Below are 21,068 nucleotides of genomic sequence, written 5' to 3' on the forward strand. Positions count from 1 at the left end.
ACTGTGTAAACTTCGTTTTCTCTTTGATCCAACAGTGACTTATTTAGTAGAGGCTTTCCTTTGTGTTTTTTTTTTTTTAATTTTCAAGTAGGTTAATTTCTCCAAAATCTATATGATTATTTACTGTTAATTTTTGGAGAAGTCAAACTATTCTATACGGTATGATACTGCAGGGTACAGCACCAAAAGAGAACTCCACGAGGATCTTGGAGTGCCAAAGATATGTTGGTGTGTGTTTACCAGTCACAATGAATGAACTACATCGGTGAAGGATAACGGTCATAGTAAATCTATGTATGGATGAGAGTGAAATTTGTACTTTCCTTTCAATTTTGTTCAAATCTGCAGGGTTATTTTGTTTGTTTTTAATTCCTTTTACAAAAGGAAGAAGAAGAGGAATCAGAAACCTGCCATTCTCCTCACTGGAGAAGGAATCCAAAGCTACCAATACTGCACACAATGATTGATTGATTGATTGATTTTGGTTTTTCAAGACAGAGGTTCTCTGTGTAGCCCTAGTTGTCCCAGAACTCACAATTCTTTCCATGTCAGTTAGGGTGGTTTTCCTGAAAACCAGGGTTAATGTTAAATGAGTTAAGTGATGCAATTAAGAAGCTGCAGTCAACAATTACACTAGGAAAGAGAAATGCTAAGGTCTTCTGGCAGTGGCTCAGAAAAAGTGTAAACAGCACAGACTGCTGAAAATAAGTAACAAGTGACTCTTCTCACTGAGGACAAGGGAGAGAAAAATACCTAGAGACCAAAATCCAAATTATAGTTACAGCTACTGACATTCTGAAACTGTCTCAAGAGTTTACTTTCTCTGTAATTTGCTACAGTATAAACTTCATTTTCAATCTCATCAAGCAGTTACTTATTTAGAAGTTTCCCTCATAACTTCCCAAAACTTTAGTTTCTAAAAATCTATATTACTGGTTACCATTGCTTTGCTGTTTTGAAGTAGGAAAGTAGGAAACTTTTCTCTCTATAAGTTCTTATCTCACTCCAAATATCTGGAGACATCTGCAGCTTTCCATTAGAGAACTGTGAATGGAGTACTGCTCACTCCCCGCCACCTCCCCAGGAATGGTATTCCCTTGAAAAATCAAGTTGGAGAATGCTCAGGAAGTCGGGCCACTATGGCTGCAAGCTTCCAAGGGTTGAACTCCGGAGCTGCCCATACATAGGTCCTGGACTGGGTCTGTAAGTCTCCTTGGAGGACTGCAGCCTGCCTGGCAATTGGCATCTATAACTAGGAAGCTAAAGAGACAAGATCTTCAAATGTGTCTAAATAAAGATTTATTCTGTAACCAGGGAAACAGAGAGACGATATGACTCCTTTACCTACCAGTGCAATGAACAGGAAGGCAAAAGCAGTCTCCCAGTGGGTCAGCCCTGTATGCTCACAGACAGGAGAGCTCCTCACCACCTCCTTTTTCCTTGCACATCCGGTTGACACCTCCCAGGCGAACCTTCAGTATTTGGACTCTGTATTTTTACATTGATATCTTTCATATGGCAAGTTTCTAAGTGGTTTCTTCCTTCTTTTAATAAAGAATTTAATAAAGAATTTGCTACAACTGTTTAGATGAGGAGGATTCCTAATCTGTTTGTTGTTTGGTTGGATAGTTTTTACTTTTATCTGTACCTATTTTTATACTGAATTTATTCCTGTGCCGTAAGTTTTTGTTTCATCAATTTCTTCTGAGATTGAGATAACTTTTTCTTCTGTGCAACCTCCTCTTCTGGCTTTGGAACAATGTGCTGCTTTTCAGTGCAGATCATTTCTGTGGCGGGCGGTGTGGGGCTCATGTATGGGTTAGAGGGTCTACATCTAAACCTCTAAGTTCAGCATTACTCTCTGCAGCATGTTCAGCAAAAGTTCAGCAGTCTTCGGCCACCTGTCCTATGTCTAGCCCCACTGTTCAGCCTGGGTGCTCCTACTGATGCCACCATTATACCTCCAGAAGAGCACACATGGCTTCTTTAAAATGGCATCCTTAGACACTTTTTGGATATGCATAGCTTTGATTGCCTGGGCAGTTTCACAGTGTTCTTAAAATGAACACAAAGATTTGAAACTCTTGATTCGCATGATTTTGTATAGTTTTCTGGGCAACAGAGTATCAATCCTTCTTCACAGGTCATTTTAGACCTCTTACAAAAGAGATACAGTGGGGTTTTTATTTCATGTCTCCAGAATTTTAAAATGTTAATTTGTGTTACTAAATCAAGTCATATTTTCTTTTACATTTTATAATACTGTCAGATAAATGCCCCATCTTATGTTCTAAAAGTGGTAAAGACTACCCTCAGAATGACAAATTATAAGATATTTGCCCTGATTCTCAGGCCAAGGTCTGCACTTTCATTTCCATCAGCATTTTCTCCTCAACTAACTTAACCTTGTTGAGAACAGGCATTGAGTCCATTCATCAATATAATAGACCAGGGATTACTATCTAGTAACACTGAAAAGTGGAGAAATCTGAACGGGATATAGAAATTACTCTTATACTATTCAAGATCCCACTCCTTCTCCACCCACATGGAACTTCCTCCAATTTGTAAGACTGAGACTCAAGTTAAGATAAAACATGAAATTATGAAAATCATTCTTATGGACAAGCCCTCCACCTTGTGGTTCACTAGCAGAATGCTCACAAACTAGTACATTAACAGGGCTGAGCTTGGAGTATAACTGAATGTATCATTTAACTTTTTTTCCCTTTTTTTGAGATAGGGCTTGGCTATAGTTTATGCTGACCTAGAACTCACTATGCAGCTAGCTCATACTGCCCTAAAACTCATCCTTCCGCCTCACCCTGCTGAAGTGTCACACTACAGGTATGAGCTTAGCTATGGTATTTTTTTAGTTAGAAAAAAATTACTAGAAATCATTTTAGTTCAATCTTGTTTTTCAGAATGTTACAACACCAAGCTACTGTACAGGTGGGGAAAAGTTCATAATCCCTATTCTCTTTATATACTCATGCCTATATTTATTTAAATTTGCCATAGCCTTCCAGGCACAAGAACTAAGGTACCTATAATCTATAATTTGACAAAAATGGCCCCAGTGTGTACACAGTAGGGGTTAGGTCTCTAACCCACAGGGAAGAGTTATGAGAAGTACCATGGCTTAAAAAAATAAATGACCAAGTAAGGTTGACTTTAATGTCAACCCTTAGTAGCTGAGCAAAGCTTGTTGTGAGAATTCAATCAAATAACTCAAATAAAGTGAATAACTCAATGCCTAGCATATGTATATACTTGATATAGCTTTTTTCCATATTAATCTCTGTTAGCATTAAAATAAGTGCACTTGCTCATTGGTGAACAAAAGGTTTAAAACACACAAGAAACTGCCAAAAGAGGAACTAAACTAAGGTTAGGGTAGAAGAATGGTCCAAGTGGCTTTGGCAAACGTACAACAGAAACTCAATGGGGGGGCAGGCAGGCTTTTCAACAATGGCACAAGAATAAAAAATTAGTCAACTTCAACCCAAACCACATATTGTATACCAAATTATTAACTCAAAATGAACCAGACTTAAATGTAAACAAGAAAGCCAAAAGAGACATGAACGTAGAACAGAGGCTACTGAGAAAGGAGAGAAATGGGGGGAAGTGAGAAAAGAGAGGGTGAATATGATAAAAATACACTATGTGTGAAAATGTCATAGTGAAACCCATTGGGTATAATTAATATATGTGAATAAAAACATTTAAAAATGAAAGAAAATCTTCAGGGTCTTCAGGTAGGCAAACAGTTATTAAACTTGATACGAAATGTAAAACTCAAAGTGGTAAACTGATTGTGACAGTTTGAATGTACACTCATAGGGAGTGGCACTATTAGGAAGTGTGGCTTTATTGGAGTGGATATGGCCTTGTGGAGGACCTGTATCACTATGGGGGCGGGCCTAAAGTTTCCTATGCTCAGGATACCATCCAATGAGACAGTCGACTTCCTGCTACCTTCTGGTAAAGACAGAGCCAGCACCACATCTGCCTGCATACCGCCATGCTTCCTATTATTATAATAATGGGCAGACCTCTGAAACTGTAACCAAGTCACTCCAATTAAATGTTTTCTTTATAAGAGTTACAGTGGTCATGGTGTCTCTTCACAGCAATGAAAACCCCAACTAAGACACTGATTCACCTAAATTAAAATCTTTGTTCCGTAAAAGCCACAGTCAAGAGGATGCAAAACCACAGGCCAGGAGAAATATTTTCAAAGCACACATAAGACAAAGGCCTAACACCTACAATTTACAAAGAGCTTTCAAAATTCAGCTGCAGAAACGCAACTAGACAACATGGACAGGAAGGGATGCATAAAAACCAAACGACAACAGTGATGGCGCCAAGTCATGAAGCAGACCATGTGGGCACTGTTGCAGGCATGTAAACTGGAGAAGTCCTCCGGAAAGCTGTTTGGTAATTTCTTTACAATTAAATGTACTGGCTGGGGATGTAGCTTAGTTGATAGAGTGCTTGCCTGGCATACACACACACTTATAATGGCTCCTAATGGGAAAAATCCAAATGTTCTTTAGTGGATAAATTGTGGTAAATGTAAAAATAGGATATGATTGAGGGGGGCAGTGGTAGCGGCAGGGGTCCAATTATTATAGGCTGAGCACACCTAATTCAAAAATTAAAAACTTTTTAAGCACTAACACAACACATTAGTAGAAAATTCCCCAAGGGCTTTTATGATCAGCCTCAGTGAAGACATGGGTGCAGTTAAATTACATGCTGGGTAAAGTTACCTTCCGGCCATGTGTGCATAATACAAGTGAATGCTGGAGGACAGCTTCAGTCCCATCCCCAAGATACTTTGTAAACATGTAAATATTAAAAAAAAAATCACAACTATGAAACACTTCTGGTTCTAAGCATGCCAGGTAAGGATGACTCAAGCTATAATATATGAAACCATCTGTATTACTATCTAGAAAATTATGCTGAGTAAAAACAAAATTGAAAAAGGGTTCAAGTTACTTGGCTCCATTCCTATAGCATAATGTTTTGATTTAATTTTTCTAACTTTTTTTTTTTTGGTTTTTCGAGACAGGGTTTCTCTGTGGCTTTGGAGGCTGTCCTGGAACTAGCTCTTCTAGACCAGGCTGGTCTCAAACTCACAGAGAACCACCTGCCTCTGCTCCCAAGTGCTGTGACTAAAGGCGTGCACCACCACCGCCCGGCCTTTTTAAACATTCTTAAAATAGCAAACTACAGAAATGAAGGACATTAATGACTTCAGTTTTGTTACACAGGACTTGGGGTAAAGCAGATGTAGCCACACAGGTATCATGTGGAAGCTTCATGAGATACAATGTTCTCTAGCTTGACCATGTCCATGCTACTGTCCTGAAGGTGACACTGTCTTACCATTTTTCACAATGTAAGCAGGGGGCAATGCAGGACACTGAGCAGAGGATACAGCCTAACTCTGTATTGTATTACTTCTCATAACAACATAAAATTACAGTGACACCAAAACAGAGTTGAAGCACCAGTGGTCTATAATTCCAAGAGGCAGAGGTGCAGAGCGGCTTACCCAAAGCCCCAGCCATCTATTGCACTGGTGAACACCACGTTGCCCTGTTCTGGGGAGAAGTACAGCTGGGAGTCATCGGCGTCCTCCAAACCAGCACTCCAGTCGTACACTTGGTCTCCTTGTTCAGAGTGTGTCTTCACCTGGGAGTCTGTCTCTCTCTCTGCCCTTTCTTCTAGGACTTTAGAAGTAAAAAGAGTTCCTGTAAGTGCGTTAATCTAGGAGAGATGGTGAAATGGCAAAGTGTCATTCATATGCTTAGGACAGATGTGGGAGGGAACACACTGCCTAACCTTTCCTGTTGAGTTTGAGTTCCCTGGAGGTGACATTATAATCAACAAACAACTTCCACATATTAACCTATTCTTTCAAATTCCAATGGGCCCACAGCTTCTAATGTGGTTTCTGAAGGGCCATCTGTGTGGATTACTTTATTCCTGGGGAGTTTCACTAAAAACTCATCCTGTCCAAACCTCCAAACTTTAATCAGTCCTTCTCCCATTTACCACATCAGCTGTTTGGAGTTGCCAGAACTCTCAAACCATGTTCCCAGTGTCTAGTCTCAGATAAGTAATCTCATTTCCTACCTCAGAGTGAAAAACCAAGTCTGCTACTCAGAAATGCCACAAGGCTCCCAGAGCCTACCTTATGCCCTGCTTACATCTACAAACAAACGCCTCTGCCTCTTCTCTTGCCACTCGCCATGGTGAGCACCCTTCCTCCGTGTTTCTGCAAGGGAGGAAATGTCTATAGTTTGGCCTTTTGTGCAGGGAACTAGACTGGCCACCCATTCCCTCTCAAAGCCCTACATTTGTCCTTACTCTCTTTAGCAAAGAAATATATTGGTGCTGATCTTCACCAAGTTTATATTCCTTTATATGACAAAAACCTTCCTAAGATGTAAGGCTTACACTGTTTTTGTTTTCCTGTCAGGCCCCATTTCTTATCACTTCCTATCATTAATTCTTTTTTTTTTTTTTTTTTTTTTTTTTTGGTTTTACAGGACAGGGTTTCTCTGTATTGTTTTGGAGACTGTCGGTCTAGCCCGGCCTTGAACTCACAGAGATCCGCCTGCCTCGGCCTCCCGAGTGCTGGGATTAAAGGCGTGCGCCACCACCACCTGGCTATCTCTTAATTCTTAATTTATAACAAATAATTTCCTTAATGGAAACAATGCCCATACTTTTTCTGGCTTCGTATTTTTGCACATTTGTTTTATCTCCAAAAGCCAGGAATCTTAAGTGATAAACTTTCAAATAAATGTATTTCTCCTAGTACCACCTCATATTCCCCACTTTCTTACAGTCTTTCAGTGCATTCTTTAGTACTAAAGAATACTTACCTGTTCTAAAATATTCTTGAGGTGAGAGTAGGCCTCTTGTGGGGTGAATTTTAGCTCCACTATCAGGCGATCTAGCTTATTAATCACTAAAACAGGACGGATATTTTCAAGCCAGGCTTGTCGCAGAACTGCCTGTGTCTGATAAAAACAAAGCAAAAACCCCTCATGATCTGTAATGACTAAGGCACATAAGAAAAATCTCATTTAATAACTAACACCTTCTCAGGTTGCATTATAACCACCCAGACTAAAATATGCATACATGTTTACCAGGCACTCTGCAAGTACACACACATATTTAAAGAATTAGCATATAGGTCAGAAGCACAATGGTCCTAGAAGGGACTCGCCCCTCGATCCTAAGGTCTTCCACATGGCCACTATTCTGCTATCCTAGTCAGGGGTCTTCACCTCACCCATCCTATCAGACACTGCACAGGATAAGGCTGTACTTCTCAAGTTGAGACCCCTGTGGCCTTGTGGGAACATGCACAAGGGATACATGGTAATCAGAGCACATCTTCCTGTAGCATTAAACTTCTTCCGTTCAAAAAATTAAACCATTTACTATTCCTTTTTTTAAGCATTAAAAGACAACATATATTAAAGACAATTCAAAATTGACTTTGGATTTTGGGTTTTTGTTTGCTTTCTTGTTTTTTAAGATGAGATGCAAGTTTGTGAGAAAAGAACTAGCCTTTCTGAGTTTTACTGCCCCAGGTACTACACGTTGACTCTACCCTTAATGGAAAATTCTTCTAATTTTGTTAAGAATAGACACACTGGATTAAGGATGCAGAAAAATTCCCTAAGTAGGAAGGATGCACGCGCATGTATGTGTGCGCACACGTGCATGTGTGTGTGTGTGTGTGTGTGTGTGTGTGTGTGTCCTGAGATTCTAGTAGAAGAGAATTGCCCTGTCTAGGGGAGAGCTAGCTCCAAGCAGTGCAATCAACAGCCTTCTATGACTTGGAAACCTTTCCCATTGGAATAGAGCCTTCAGATCCCTCACAAACTCAGCATTCTCGTGTTTTTGCTAGTCTTTCTTCTAAAAAGATACTACAGACATGTCTGCTAAAGTGTGGCCTGTAAAGGGAGGCTTTTTCCTTGAGAGAAGCATTCCCGCCAGCCTGGTTCCAGAGCCGCATCAGTTCCAAATAAACACACAGGAGGCTATATTAATTATGAAACTGTTGGCCTTGCTTGTTTCTTACTGGCTAGCTCTGACTTAAGTAATTACCCCATAATTGTTAATCTAAGTATTTCTCTTACCGGAGAATAGTTCCGGGCTTCTTACCCCATGGCGTTACATCTCGACTCCTGTGTCTTTCCTACCCAGAGTCCTTCTGGATTCCTAGTCCCTCCTATCTTGGTTCCCTATTGGCTCAACAGTGCTTTATTGACATAAGACTTCCCCAACAGTGGCCCCTATCTCTTACAATCTCATTAAGACTCTGGTGATAAACCAGAGCCTGGAACATTGCTAGATGTGAAATATGAAATCCACTGTCTGTCGACAACACACAACAATCAAGTGTCTCCTCTTCTATACCCTCCTTAGCTAGTCAAATAGAAGACCCTTTTGGGTCAGACCTCACCTGTGGACAGACGCCCTCCACAGCATCTACCACAATGATGCATCCGTCACAAATGCGAACCGCTGTTGATACTTCTGAGGAGAAATCCACATGGCCAGGAGAGTCTATCAGATTAATCAGGTACTCCTCATTACCTGAAATGAAATTTGAAGACACATTTTCAGCTGTGCAGACAAGCAATCCTCTTCCCTGGGAACTTGGAAAGATGAGAAGACTGATCAAAGGTACAGGAGTCAAAGCCTCAATCATCGGCTATCATTCCAACTTTACCACTGCACATGTGGAATCCAAAGTCTCTACAGAGAACAGTAAAGACCTTCATTAAGAGCTTAGCGTGTACCTGGTGCTGTGCTAAAGACTTTTAATGCACCTAACACATACTGGATTATTAAACTATCCCTATGAGATAAATAGCTCTGTTCTCATTTTAATCATTAGTTTTTTGAGGTGGAAAGAAGCTAATGCCTAAGGGCTCATGAGTAGAAGCTCTTCAAATGGGGCCTCAAATGCCTATTTAAAACATTAAGCAGTTACCAAATTCAAACTCCTTCCATACTTTCTCAAGGAGCACTGTGTGAATCTGTAAACAACAGTGAGACTCAAATCTAAACTGCACAAAACTGTGAGGAGCAGGTATTATGGGCAGGTAGTGCACAATATGCTCTCACACTACCTCCTTTAATATACCCAACAAACATGAACTCAAAGTGTGGGGGTCACCTGGCTGTATCTGTCTGGTTTTAGCACTAAGATTCACACATCCCATCAAAGCCCCAGGCACACCAGGACAACTGGTCATCAACAGAATCAGAGATTTAACAATGACACAATTCAGTAAACCATGCAAACAATAATCATACTACAGAATACTGCACTTAACTGCCATTACTGCCAAATCTGATACAATCTTAAAGTCAAATCAATTACTTGATTGCTCAGACATAGTTTACTTTTGTTCCTCTTGTGATTACTAACTGCAACATGTTAAAGAATTACTAAAAGCTACATGGTACAATCTATGGATCACATAAAAAACCTTTTCTGGAATAGAACTCCAACAACTCAATGTGACATGACAAGGACAGAGAACCACAGCAGTAACACAGCCAGAGCTAACATCTATGGCTCACCTATTTGTGCCTGCCATTGTTCTAAGTCTATAATGTTCTTTTAAGCCCTCCACAGTAGAAGTCAATATTAGCACCCTTTTCACAGATCTGGATACAAGAGCACATGAACACACCTATCTCTAGGACAGCCAGCCAGAACCTCACTCTGAGTCTGCCTCACAATCAAAATGGTAGAAGCAGCCAGGTGGAGGAGGAATAGGCAAGAGTACCGCGAGTTCAAGGTTTGCAGGGCTAAACCGTTTCTAAATGAATAAACAGAAGCTGAGAGTTGTAAAACAGCAACAAAACAAAACGTTCAGTTTCAGAGACCACACCTTCAACCACTAACTTGGGCAGCACACTACCCTCCACATGCCAAGACGCCACTAACAGTAAACTGCTGGATTGCTAGGACCTGACTGCCTATGCTTTCCAGTCACCTGCCTCAACCTTCCATTCATTCAGCATCCCTTTTCACCCAAGGTATGTTTACACCTCCTCCAGTAGACACACACATAAATGGGATGTACAGACCAAACATTTACTGACAAGAACTCATAAACCAACTTACAACAATTCTTTAGAATGCATAGACCTTTACTATGGATTAACAAGCAAAACAATGAGACAGAAGTACTGATTTATTTTACATCAGGAATTAAATCTTGGGTTTAATACTGGATGGTACAGGGCACATAGCATCTTTAATAATTTTTTTTCAAAACTGTTCAATATTTTGATTTTATAACTGTCACTGCTGAGAATACTACTTCATATAAATGACTGCTATAAAATATCAGAAATATTTAGGAGTTCTGTCTAAGTCCAAAGCCAACACTTATGGAACAATTTTTTAGGAAACCTAAGTCATATCTTAAACAATGATATTTAAAGTTAAAACTTCTAATATAATGTAATCTAAAGACATACTGATTTGATGCTTCCACAAGGAGGGAAGTTTTCTGTGATTAATCTGTTTTAATTAATTAAAATAATATAATTCAATGAATAATTTGATTCAATTAATTTATTTAATTGATTTTAATTAATCTGCTTTAACTCTGTAATTAAACTTTGTTTTCTGTAATTAATCTGTTAATTAATTCATGAAAGCAGACAATTTCATGTGTTCAGCAAAAATACTGGGATTCATAGCACAGAACAGTCTCTGATCTGAGCCGAAGCATTCCAGGCAGCAGTCGTTGGCAAGGTGTGGCATGACGGCACGCACAGTCAAAGTACACACTGCGTGCTAAGAGCCAGCTGTGGTGACGCAATACAAGTGAGTGTTGGCACAGACTCTTTGGATTTCTTACTTTTTGACTTTGAATTAATTTTGGTATGCACAGTCAAGACCCTCACTGCTATTACTAAATTTTTCACTTCTTCCATATGAGGTCTTAAGCTATAATTTAAGAAGCTGGGCTCCAAGAAAGAATCTCAGAGTGCACTGGAGTTTTGGTGCTCTTGGTTAGCAACAGATCCCTTTCCCCAACACCACTGCTCCCCTTGCCTCCATCTTCTCAGGCAAATTTTCAAAGAGCTTTCAAATGTTTAGAGCTCCGCTAAACCCAACACACAAGGCTCCCCATTGCCAAGGAAACATTATTTAACAAAGCCCTTTACTGCCAGCTCTCTTAGGCCTGGTTCCAATCATCATCTTAGATTAAGTACCATGGTTTCAACCAAATAAGCCACAGGAAATTGAGCACGTCTAGCATAATGCAGGATCCTGGCACACAAAGCAGTAGTTGGGAAACGTGGGACCACTCAGCATCCTCTCAGCCTAACCCTTCACTATATAAATATCCTAAACCCCGCAAAAACAAGAGCATTGCAAGGTCACACACCAGTGTACCTAACAGTCTGCTATGTCTATGTCCTACATTGTATTTCGCAGATAGGGAACTAGACATGCTTGTTCATTTGCCAAACTCCAGACTTAACTTGGGTCAGTTAATTAACAAGCACTTCCCTATCCTTGGATAAGAAGTCTCAGAACCTGAGCCTTCTTCACAGATTCGAAACATGAATTTACACAGCAACCTCAGGCCACCTCGCATCTTACCCTTTAGTGGGACCCCAGGCCTTCTAGCAACTCTGAGAGACATGAACACCCCCCTAGTTTTGTCTGCATCCAATTATAGACCTTGGGAAGTTCATTCAGGGGGGCAAATTCAGTTCTAAAACGGCACAGAAAGCTAGTGACATACCAAGTGTTTATTAGAAAAAATTATAATCTGAACAATAACAATGTATGACCAAATCAATTAGGGCAATACAGTTGAAGTTTCTCAAATATACTGAATGGTGAAGAGGCAGAGCTCCAGCCAGTTAACAGCCAACATAGGCAGGGCTGTGCTAAGAGTCAGGCCTTCCAACTCCTCTTTTGGTGCCTTTTCCATTCTAAGCTTTTCAAAGTAACTTCAAACTGAGTTTTGAAGGCAGGGGAAAACAAGTCACACACCCTTTAGAGAGTAGTCTACAAGCACAGCTGCTTTTTTAAAAACCTATTTATCAAATGCCTTCTACTAATGTGCGGATGAGGGTCTAACTTAAAAAAAACACACATAAAAATGTTACAGTACTTATACATACACACATAACAAGAAGGACAAGATCTAATGTGTTTCAGGCTGCCCTTGAACATGACACAGCCAAGGACAGACTTGAAATTCTGACCCTCTTGCTGTAATCTGAGCGCTAAGATTTACAGGCACACATAAACACACCATCTGCTGAAGACTGAAACCAGCCAGGGTCTTGTGTATGTTAGTAAGCACTCTACCAACTAAGCTATATTCCCAATTGATGGGGCAAGTCCTTCTGTGTATATATTTTTCTTACTGGTTGATAAATAAGGCACTGTTGGCCAATAGGAAAGCAAGATAGGTGGGACCAGGAGTCAAGGAGGATTCTGGGAAATGTAGTCAAAAGTAGAGTCAGCATGTGATCCCGGGAAGAGTGGACATGGATGCATCAGGATGGCTTCCTAGGAAAGATAAGTCCTTATAGAAATATACATATTAGTAGTCATGGGTTAATACTTAAGACAGAACTAGTCTATGAGAAGCCCTGGACACTGGCCAACAGCATTGTAACTAATAGAGTCTCTGTGTGTTATTTGGGGTTGATGCAGCTCTGGGACCAGGCTGGCGGGAAGAATCTTGTTACACTCAATCCCTTTGGCCATATATATATTTCAACACAGGGTTTCTCTGTGTAGCTTTGTAGATCAGGCTGACCTTGAACTCACCTAGATCCATCTGCATCTGCCTCCCAAGTGCTGGGATTAAAGTCATGCACCAACACTGCCCAGCTTACTTTTATATTGAGAGCTAATTACAAACGAGAAGTTTTGTGTGTGTGCTGAATGATCTCTCCAATCTGTAACAGAATCCTTCCTCCTTAGCTCTCTGATGCTGCTGGAGAAAGTGTCAAGTGACAGGAGGGTGGTGGGGACTTTCCCGTGTGTAACAGTGATCCATGCTGCAGCATTCAGGGACAGACACCTTGCTGCCTCCTCATGTCAGGGGATTGATTTAATAAGCCAAGCAACACTGTAAAAAGACAAGTTTTTTTTTTTTTTTTTAATATGCTCCCGGCAACTGAGAAAACAGAAAGTCAAACAATCTGAAGTTGATTATGGTAGAAATCTCAATCTCTGCTAATGGAGTAGTACGGACACCATCTGTCAAAGCCTTTACTTTAGGATGATGTGGGTAATTGTTCCAGCAGTATTGAGTTGACCAGCATCTGACTAAAAGCTCCTCTGTGGACAGAACTTACAAGGAACTCAGCAGAAGGCTTCCAGAACATGACAGGTGACCACTGGAGCTCAGGAAGAAGGCTCAGGAGAAAAACATTCCTCAACAAGAGAGAAACTCACCATTCAGACAAAGATCTAAACTTTGTGCAAGTCTTTTTTCTATGTCAGTGTATTAGAAAATGAATACTCAATCTAACTGACTGAAATAGCATAAACTGAGTTATCTGAGGCACATTCTTGAAGATGCCACAGTAACAACTACATACATGAACTATATGGCAGCTGCAGAGTGACTGCAGGTGTCCCTCCACAAGATACACTATTTCCATTTACTCTGTAGTTTAGATCTGGCACATCTCCCAAAGTCCTTAGTCCTCAGCTTGGCTCTACCAAGAAGCAGTGGAACCCAAAGAGGTGGGGTCAAAGGTAAGTCTTAAGTCACCCAGCAAGTGTCCTCCAAGGGGCTGGTGACACTCCAGTCTCCTCTTTCTCTCTCACTTCCTGGTGAGACACCTTTTCCACTACATGGCCCATCCCTGATAGGCTATCTCTATCACAGTCAAACAAGCGTGGACAAAACCTCCAAATTGCCAAGCCAAAATAAAAATAAACCTTTCTTCTTTAAGTTGATTATGTCAGGTAGTAAACACAACAGAAATCTAACACAGCTTATTGTGTAATAGAAATGTAAAACATAAGACACACTTTATCTTCTATTTGCAGACATCATAAGCGTTTACATATAATAGAAATTTCTTAAAATCATCCCTGCTGACATATTCAAGGCCAGGAAGTTCCATAGTCTTGTTTTCAGGCATTCTGAAGTGAGAGAACCCTGCAAGAAAAATGAGGTCATTCAAGAGGTATGGTGCAGACTCAGATAGAGTGTCCGACTGAAGTTTGGAGAGTAGAGGTTGGTAACTTAGAAGTAATGAACAAATGAGGCTTTGCTTTTACAACATAAACCCTTCCAAAGGCCCTCTCTGGACATTTCTCCAACTAAAAACAAACTGGCCCTTGAAATGCTGCTCATGGTTTACTTCATTGACTTCACTTTTCTTTACTATAATCCCAGTCCACACCAACTATCAGGCCTGCGGCCACATCCTGAACTCCCACATCACAGAGAGCAAGCCCCTCTTCAGAGGTCTGGTATGAATCAAGCAGCTGTACCTCCACACGATCATGGCTCTTTACTTGCTGGTATCTCATTCTGTTACATCATCCTGGAAGGGAAGTCATAGCCTGAAGTCCAATCTTCTTGCAAATCTCATCTTGCTAGTGTGTGCCATTACTGTAAGATGTGGGGCCTATCAGAGCAATTTAGAGAATAATAGTAGTACTAAACTTGGAGCAGGGAGAAAAATGAAGAGAGACCTCGTGGAGAGAAAGAACTATGGACTTATATGATGGGCAGACTTAAAGGCCAGAACTGGGAAAAGATGAAGATACAGATGAAAAAACCCTACGTGGGGCATGAATCCAGAGCACAGGAGATAGACAAAGACAAAGAATTGAGAATTCTTTCTGCAAAACTTAAATAACAATGTCCACTGAATCTGTGGAAAAGAGTTTGAGGGGTATGTTGAAGATTGTCATAAGGTTTCAGATAGCTGTTGGAGAGAATGGGGAGGCCTCCTAGAAAGAAGGGATAAGTTGGCCTGCAAGTCTGAAGAGGAAGAACTGTAGAACACATTAATCAAGATGGGCTTTTGTTGGGGGGAGTGCTATAGAGGGTTAAGGAAGTAAAAGGAATGCTGGAGGATGCTGGGAAGACTGCTGGCCAAGTGACATCCCTGTGCTATAGAAGGCAGAGAGCAAGTAAAGGGGGCTACTGGGCCTTGACAAACTCATAGAGTCTTATGAAATAAAAACTGGGTACCTCACCATGTAGGCAAAAGAGCAGGAAAGGACAAGGGTAGCAAGGAAGGGACTACTGAAATTTGATAGTTGCTATTGACTGAGTAAGTTTTTAACTTCTCAAGTGATAACATATTGAACTTTCGTTATTGAGACGAGAGAGAGCAGGCTGCTCTCAAACTCATAGGCTCAAGTGATCCTGCTGTATACAGTTTCCTGAGTAGGTGGAGACATGTGCCCTACCAGGCTCAACCACAAGTATTTACACTTGAAATGTTAAAGATGGTCAGTTCCCAGAGATGCTGGAATTCAGAAAGTGACATGGTAGCAGCCAAGGAAGCAGAAAACTAAATTGCTTTGTTACTGAAAAGCCAATCCCTAAGAGAAGTCATTTTAGAGATGGTAAAAGCTACCTTGAAAAAGTCACATGAAAAAGAAAATTAGGCACCAGGTGTCAAATCATCAGGAAACTGGGAGCCTTTAGGAATTCATAATACTAAGAAAAAGGAGCAACTGGATGGTATGCAACTGGAAGGGATCTAAAATAGGACAGAATTAGCACTGTAGTGAAAATTTGGGCAAGAATGGCAACCCCGTGTCCTAACTCAGAGACAAGGAGCATGAAAGAAACATGGAGAGCAGTGTGGTGAGAACAAGGAAGAGGGAACACCATCGGAGATGTTGAGGGTGTGCTGATGTTTGTCTTGGGAAGTCTGCAGAGGAAGTTTTGGTAAGGAAGGAATAGTAGGAGGTCGAGGGAGGTGTTAGAATCACAAAGAACTATGGAAATAAGACCATAAGGGAGGCTGGGACATGTGGCTTACATCTTGGGCAGTGACCAAGGACAATAGGGCTGTGGGTAATGCTGGCCACAAGATGTCCAAAAATAATCCCAGAAAAATCTGTGGTGGAAAGAAGCGAAACTTCAGGAAGAATTAGCTGGGGCCTAGCCTAGCTCCAAACAGACTCCTGATCCAAGCGAACAGACTGGAAATGTAATTACTTGGTTTCTAGGCCTGCTACTGTATTCTAGGAACTACTGTCGTTCATATATTCTCGTAATTGCTGAAATCCAGTTTGCACATAAGTAAAATAAGGATAACCACCTCAGAGGATTTTGGTGAGGATTACACAAAGCCACGCATGAAACATCTAGCTCAGATGACATTCTACCATCACCAAGGTTTACCTTAAGCTTGGCATCAATGACACTTCAGAAAATGAAGAAAAGCCATTGTTCTGAGAGGGGAAATAAAATCTGATCTTTCAGTCAAATGAGGAACAAGGTAATCCTTCCCTCCTAGGCTAATACACAGGTAGGAGGAGAGGGAAGCCTGTGATAGCAAACACTTTCTGGTACACTCTGCTGTTGTGTAGCCTGGCGGGGGAGCAGAGGAAGTGACTTCCCTATGGCTCAGTCTCTAAAGAGTTGAGCCAGAGTCACAGGGCAGAAGCCATCATGAGTGTGAATTCTGAGCCTGGTCACCACACTTACCCAGAGAAAAGATCCCGAACCCAGGCTTCTTGTAGAAAGCTGTTGTATCTCCCATCTTCCCAATCAAGGTAAATCCCCAAGTGCCTCACTTAATCAAGTAATGACTTCATTTACAAAGATAAATAGTTACAAACTAAGGTCTACTGCAATTTATTCTCCATATAATTTTATAAATTTTTTAAATTGACAACATTTTGTAAATTACTAAAACTCTTGTAAATGCAAATTCTCTTAAGGTATCAATCAACAAAGCCAAAATGGTACTGGCCTTCACCGTAGGGGGGGGGGAGATATATTGAGGATATATGGTGGATAGGAGAAATTTACTCTCTAGTCCACCCAGTCCCACCCAGAGTATCTCAGTCAGAGATGTAAAGACCAGCATAACAGAACCAATAAAATCATACATAAAATGATATCTGACTGATGTTAGAATCCATTAACTGTAGGGAGGGGGAGGTAAGTTATATATTTACTTCAGTGTATACACATGTGCACACATAAAATTCCTGTGGATTACATATAAAAACTGAAAAAAAGAAATAAAATTAAGAGTGATTTGTATTCCATTCTTGTATTTTACTCAATATCCTATAACAAAATATAGTATCAATTCTTACAAAAAGATAAATATTTTATTTAAAATATCTAAGAAAGACTGAGTAAAATAAAATGCAATGTTCTACAATGGCAATATTTCCTCATAGATATTTGCTAATGACTATAAAGTAGAAATGTCAGCAAAATGCCTTTTGAGACTACCCAAGGACTAACTAGTCCATGAATTTCAAATTGCTTAAAATTTGAATATACTTATTATACATGCACTCTAAAAGATTTAAAGGCATTGTATTACCGTAGAATGCTGAAGACAGTGCTCCCAAATTCTTGAAATGACAATATACACCAATGGTACCTCTGGATAAGGGCATGAGTGATGGGTAAGAAACAGAAATGCTTCACAATATGCTTCTAGAAGTTATAGCAAGTGATGGCCTAACTAAACATGGAAGACTTCAGGCTCCACAGAAGAAACGGGCCTCTGGAAGATGAGACATTTGGGGTTACTCTGATGGTTTTCAATCATTTTTACATTGTTCCAAGACTGTTGTATGCTTATCCTTTCAAACTGGAATAAGGCCTACTATTTCAATCTAAGGGAAAAATGAAAAATGTACACACAAACTAAAAGCCCATCTCATTAAGCATCAGACCCAGAGAAAGGACTTAACATTTACTAAAGATTTCCAACTAAGAAGGCAATCAAATGGGATGGGTAGTGGGTGATAGAAGCAACCTGTGGAGTTTCTTTAACCATTAGCAGCTTCCTCTCTTCCCCCCACCCTCACGAAGACCACTCTGGAGAATCAGCACTCAACTTCAGAGAGGAAATGTATTCAGTTCTTAGAAAATGTCCATCAGTGTGCCCAGCTCTTATCCTTTTGTGCTAGGTTAGGAAAGCTAAGTATGGTGAGCCCCGGGCTTAAAAATCCCTTCTAGCTATCAGTCAATGTCCGCAGAGAAACATGTTTGATATTTACTGACTCCAATTCTTATTGGTGTCACTAGATGACCAGCCAGCTGAAGTAAAGTCAATACACGAGTACAACCTCTGAAACAGACTGACAGAAAAAGAAAAGCTGAGGTACATCGTAAGTTCAGAAAAATAAGAAAATGAAGTAGTAAGCAACAGGAATGAGGGAAAAGAACAGATAAAAGTAGGAACAAGGAGTCAGAGATGAGCAAGAGGAAGGAGACTGGGAAGTAAGGCAAACCTATAAAAAGCGGAGCAAAAAAGCATAGGCAGAAAAGAGACAACCAAACCTGAAGACAGAGTAGAGTTCCAAAAAGAACATTCATAAAGCTGACCTGCTGTGGTCAGTCTGCCCTGTATACACAGGCAACTATGGGGCTGCATGGCTATAATCACTACATTTGGGAGGTGGAGACAAGAAGGAGAATATGGAGTTCAAGTATAGCCTTCACTAAATACTGAGTTTCTGATCAGCAGGGGTTATGCGACCCTATAACTAACAAACAAAATGTCACTCTGATAAAATTCCCAGTTTTTTCAAATTTTCATAAAAAATCTTTCTAGTTATTTTTAACATATATTCAATAAGTCACTCCACCTCAACTCAAAGTAGCTTGTATCTCTGTTTCTGTATAACCTAGAAAGAAGCATGTGTCTAGAACATTCTAAGATCAAAGTTCCCAAAGCCAGAATTTAACAAAACTTGTTAGGCCACTCAATCCCCAGGATTCCACAAGCCATTTCCCCACAGCCTCTATCAGAAAGACAATGAGGAAGTGGAATTGCTGAATTTCATGGTATATACGTAAGGCCTGAATAAAATAGCTAATGTAGTGAGAATGAGTAGATACAGACTTGGGCCGTAACAACTAGAACCGACACTAGAGGAACCTTGAAGTTAAAAAGGCATATTAGAATGAAACAAGAAAGGTTACAGTCTCTTCAAGTCTATAAAATAGTACGGTAAGGTCTGTCACACCATTCTCCGGGTTTCAGAACAGGAATAGATCCTTTAAAATATAAGAGGTAGCATTACTTGAAATATTAAACAGTGGGGATTTGTGTGCTTCAAAGTCCCCAAACTAGTTTGATTATAAAAATGGTTTAAATGCTAATGTCAACGAAAATGGCCATACTCCACACAGTGCTTCCCTTGGTGCCAAAGATACCACACTGTGAAGGATGAACCACAGGTCACTCCATTAGAGAAATAAATCTTTATTATTTTCTTCAAAATATCAAAATATACATACTTATAAAGTTTTCTAACAGTACAATAACACGTACTTCGAAAATCACAAATTTTATCATTATCCAGTTTCTGGAAATATCTACTGTGGTGGTGTAAAATATATCCTTTTAGAAACACATATACATGCAGATTCATACCTCACAGAAATACTCTGCAATTGGCTTTTCTGTCTCTTAACATGCCATTTGCACGTAATTATAAATATATCACCTATATAACTATAATTCTATGTAATTAAGCATTCAAGGCTCTATAATACTCCACAGTATGGATGATAGTCAATGCAATAGGGAATACAATATACTTATTTACCAGAGAGAGGGAATCACACAAGCTGGGAGTCAGAAGCGTGGCCAGCTTCCAAAAGAGGAGGTCCTTTCTCCTTTCACTTCCTTTTATCTCTACCTTGCTAATTTACATGTCCCCGCCCTCATGGGCGGATAACTTTGTGGGGTTCACTCCTATGCCACAGCATGGATGTAACAATTCATCTAGCCATTCTTTTTAACATTTAAGTTACTGGCATGCTTTCACCAACACAAACCTTCTGTGAACATAGAGCTCATGGCATTTGTTTGATACTTTTGTCGGAGAAGTCCTGTGTTACTATCAGAATGACAAGACAGTACTTCATGGTGGTCAGAGCAACCCACAGTTACATAACTAAGACTCCAAGTTTCCTATGCTGGCCATGGAGCAGAAGAGGGATCCAGCCAGGGAATGGAAGGCTAAGATGAGCCAGCCAATCCTAGCTCCTGACTTTCCTTGTGAAGAAATCCACACAGTCACCTGGTGGAGTGAGGCAGCTGTGAACTGCCACTTCTTCTGCCCTCAAGTCAGTCAGAGGTCCCCATCTACATCCCAGCCTGGACAGCCTGACTTTGACAACAGATCATAGGAGATGCCAGAATGAAATGCATGGAACACAAAGCAAAGAAACCGAGGCATTTTATTAATTCAGAAAGAGAAGGGGCAGGGCATGAAAGATAAAAATTGAGTTCTTTGAAACACAGATGTGTTTACCTTCTGTGTAATGTAGTGAAATGGCGCTGGATTTCATGGTGATCCCTCTGACCTGCTCATCTTCTCGGCTGTCCATGTACCTCAGCTAGAAAAGTACAACATATTACATACTATTACTTTCCAGTGACTAAAAGGCAACATAAAAATGGAGTCAGCTTTCATTCCAAACACATAAACTACACTCAGCCTCTGTGTCTTTTTAAGTGGTAAGGTGCTGGAGAAGCAAGGTTAGTCAAGAGAATGCACAGACAAACTGAAAGGCGTTGCCACAAATGCATCCACACACTGATTCCCCGGAGTGGTGCTCATCTACATCTTAGCCACGAAGGATTAAACAGTTCAAAAGTCCACAAAGGGACCTGGAGTTGTTTTTGTTCACAATGCAGCCTTCCTTTCCTATCCAGAAGTACTTGAAGAGGTCCAAAAGAAGCAGAAGGTCTTTAGAGGAACGAGGAGAATTAACTCTTTTCAAAAGTAACTGACTTTAATTATGTGTGGCTTTTCTTCTTTTTATAAG

The 21,068-nt window shown here is 40.3% G+C and overlaps 1 protein-coding gene across 2 annotated transcripts in view; it reads right to left on the reverse strand.

Moving 5' to 3' along the window:
• The window catches only part of Efl1 (elongation factor like GTPase 1), a 128,375-nt gene that overhangs the window by 98,360 nt on the left and 8,947 nt on the right, over positions 1-21,068 (reverse strand). For both annotated transcript variants that reach the window (XM_005077846.4, XM_021231686.2), the window contains exons 4-7: positions 20,552-20,636; positions 8,510-8,643; positions 6,912-7,049; positions 5,573-5,787 (exon numbers count right to left, since the gene is read on the reverse strand). In XM_005077846.4, coding sequence (XP_005077903.1) covers positions 5,573-5,787; positions 6,912-7,049; positions 8,510-8,643; positions 20,552-20,636 — 572 coding nt within the window. The remainder of the gene's footprint in view (positions 1-5,572; positions 5,788-6,911; positions 7,050-8,509; positions 8,644-20,551; positions 20,637-21,068) is intronic.

Source organism: Mesocricetus auratus, unplaced genomic scaffold, assembly GCF_017639785.1.
Source record: "Mesocricetus auratus isolate SY011 unplaced genomic scaffold, BCM_Maur_2.0 Super-Scaffold_4256, whole genome shotgun sequence".
In the NCBI taxonomy this organism is placed as follows: Eukaryota; Metazoa; Chordata; class Mammalia; order Rodentia; family Cricetidae; genus Mesocricetus; species Mesocricetus auratus.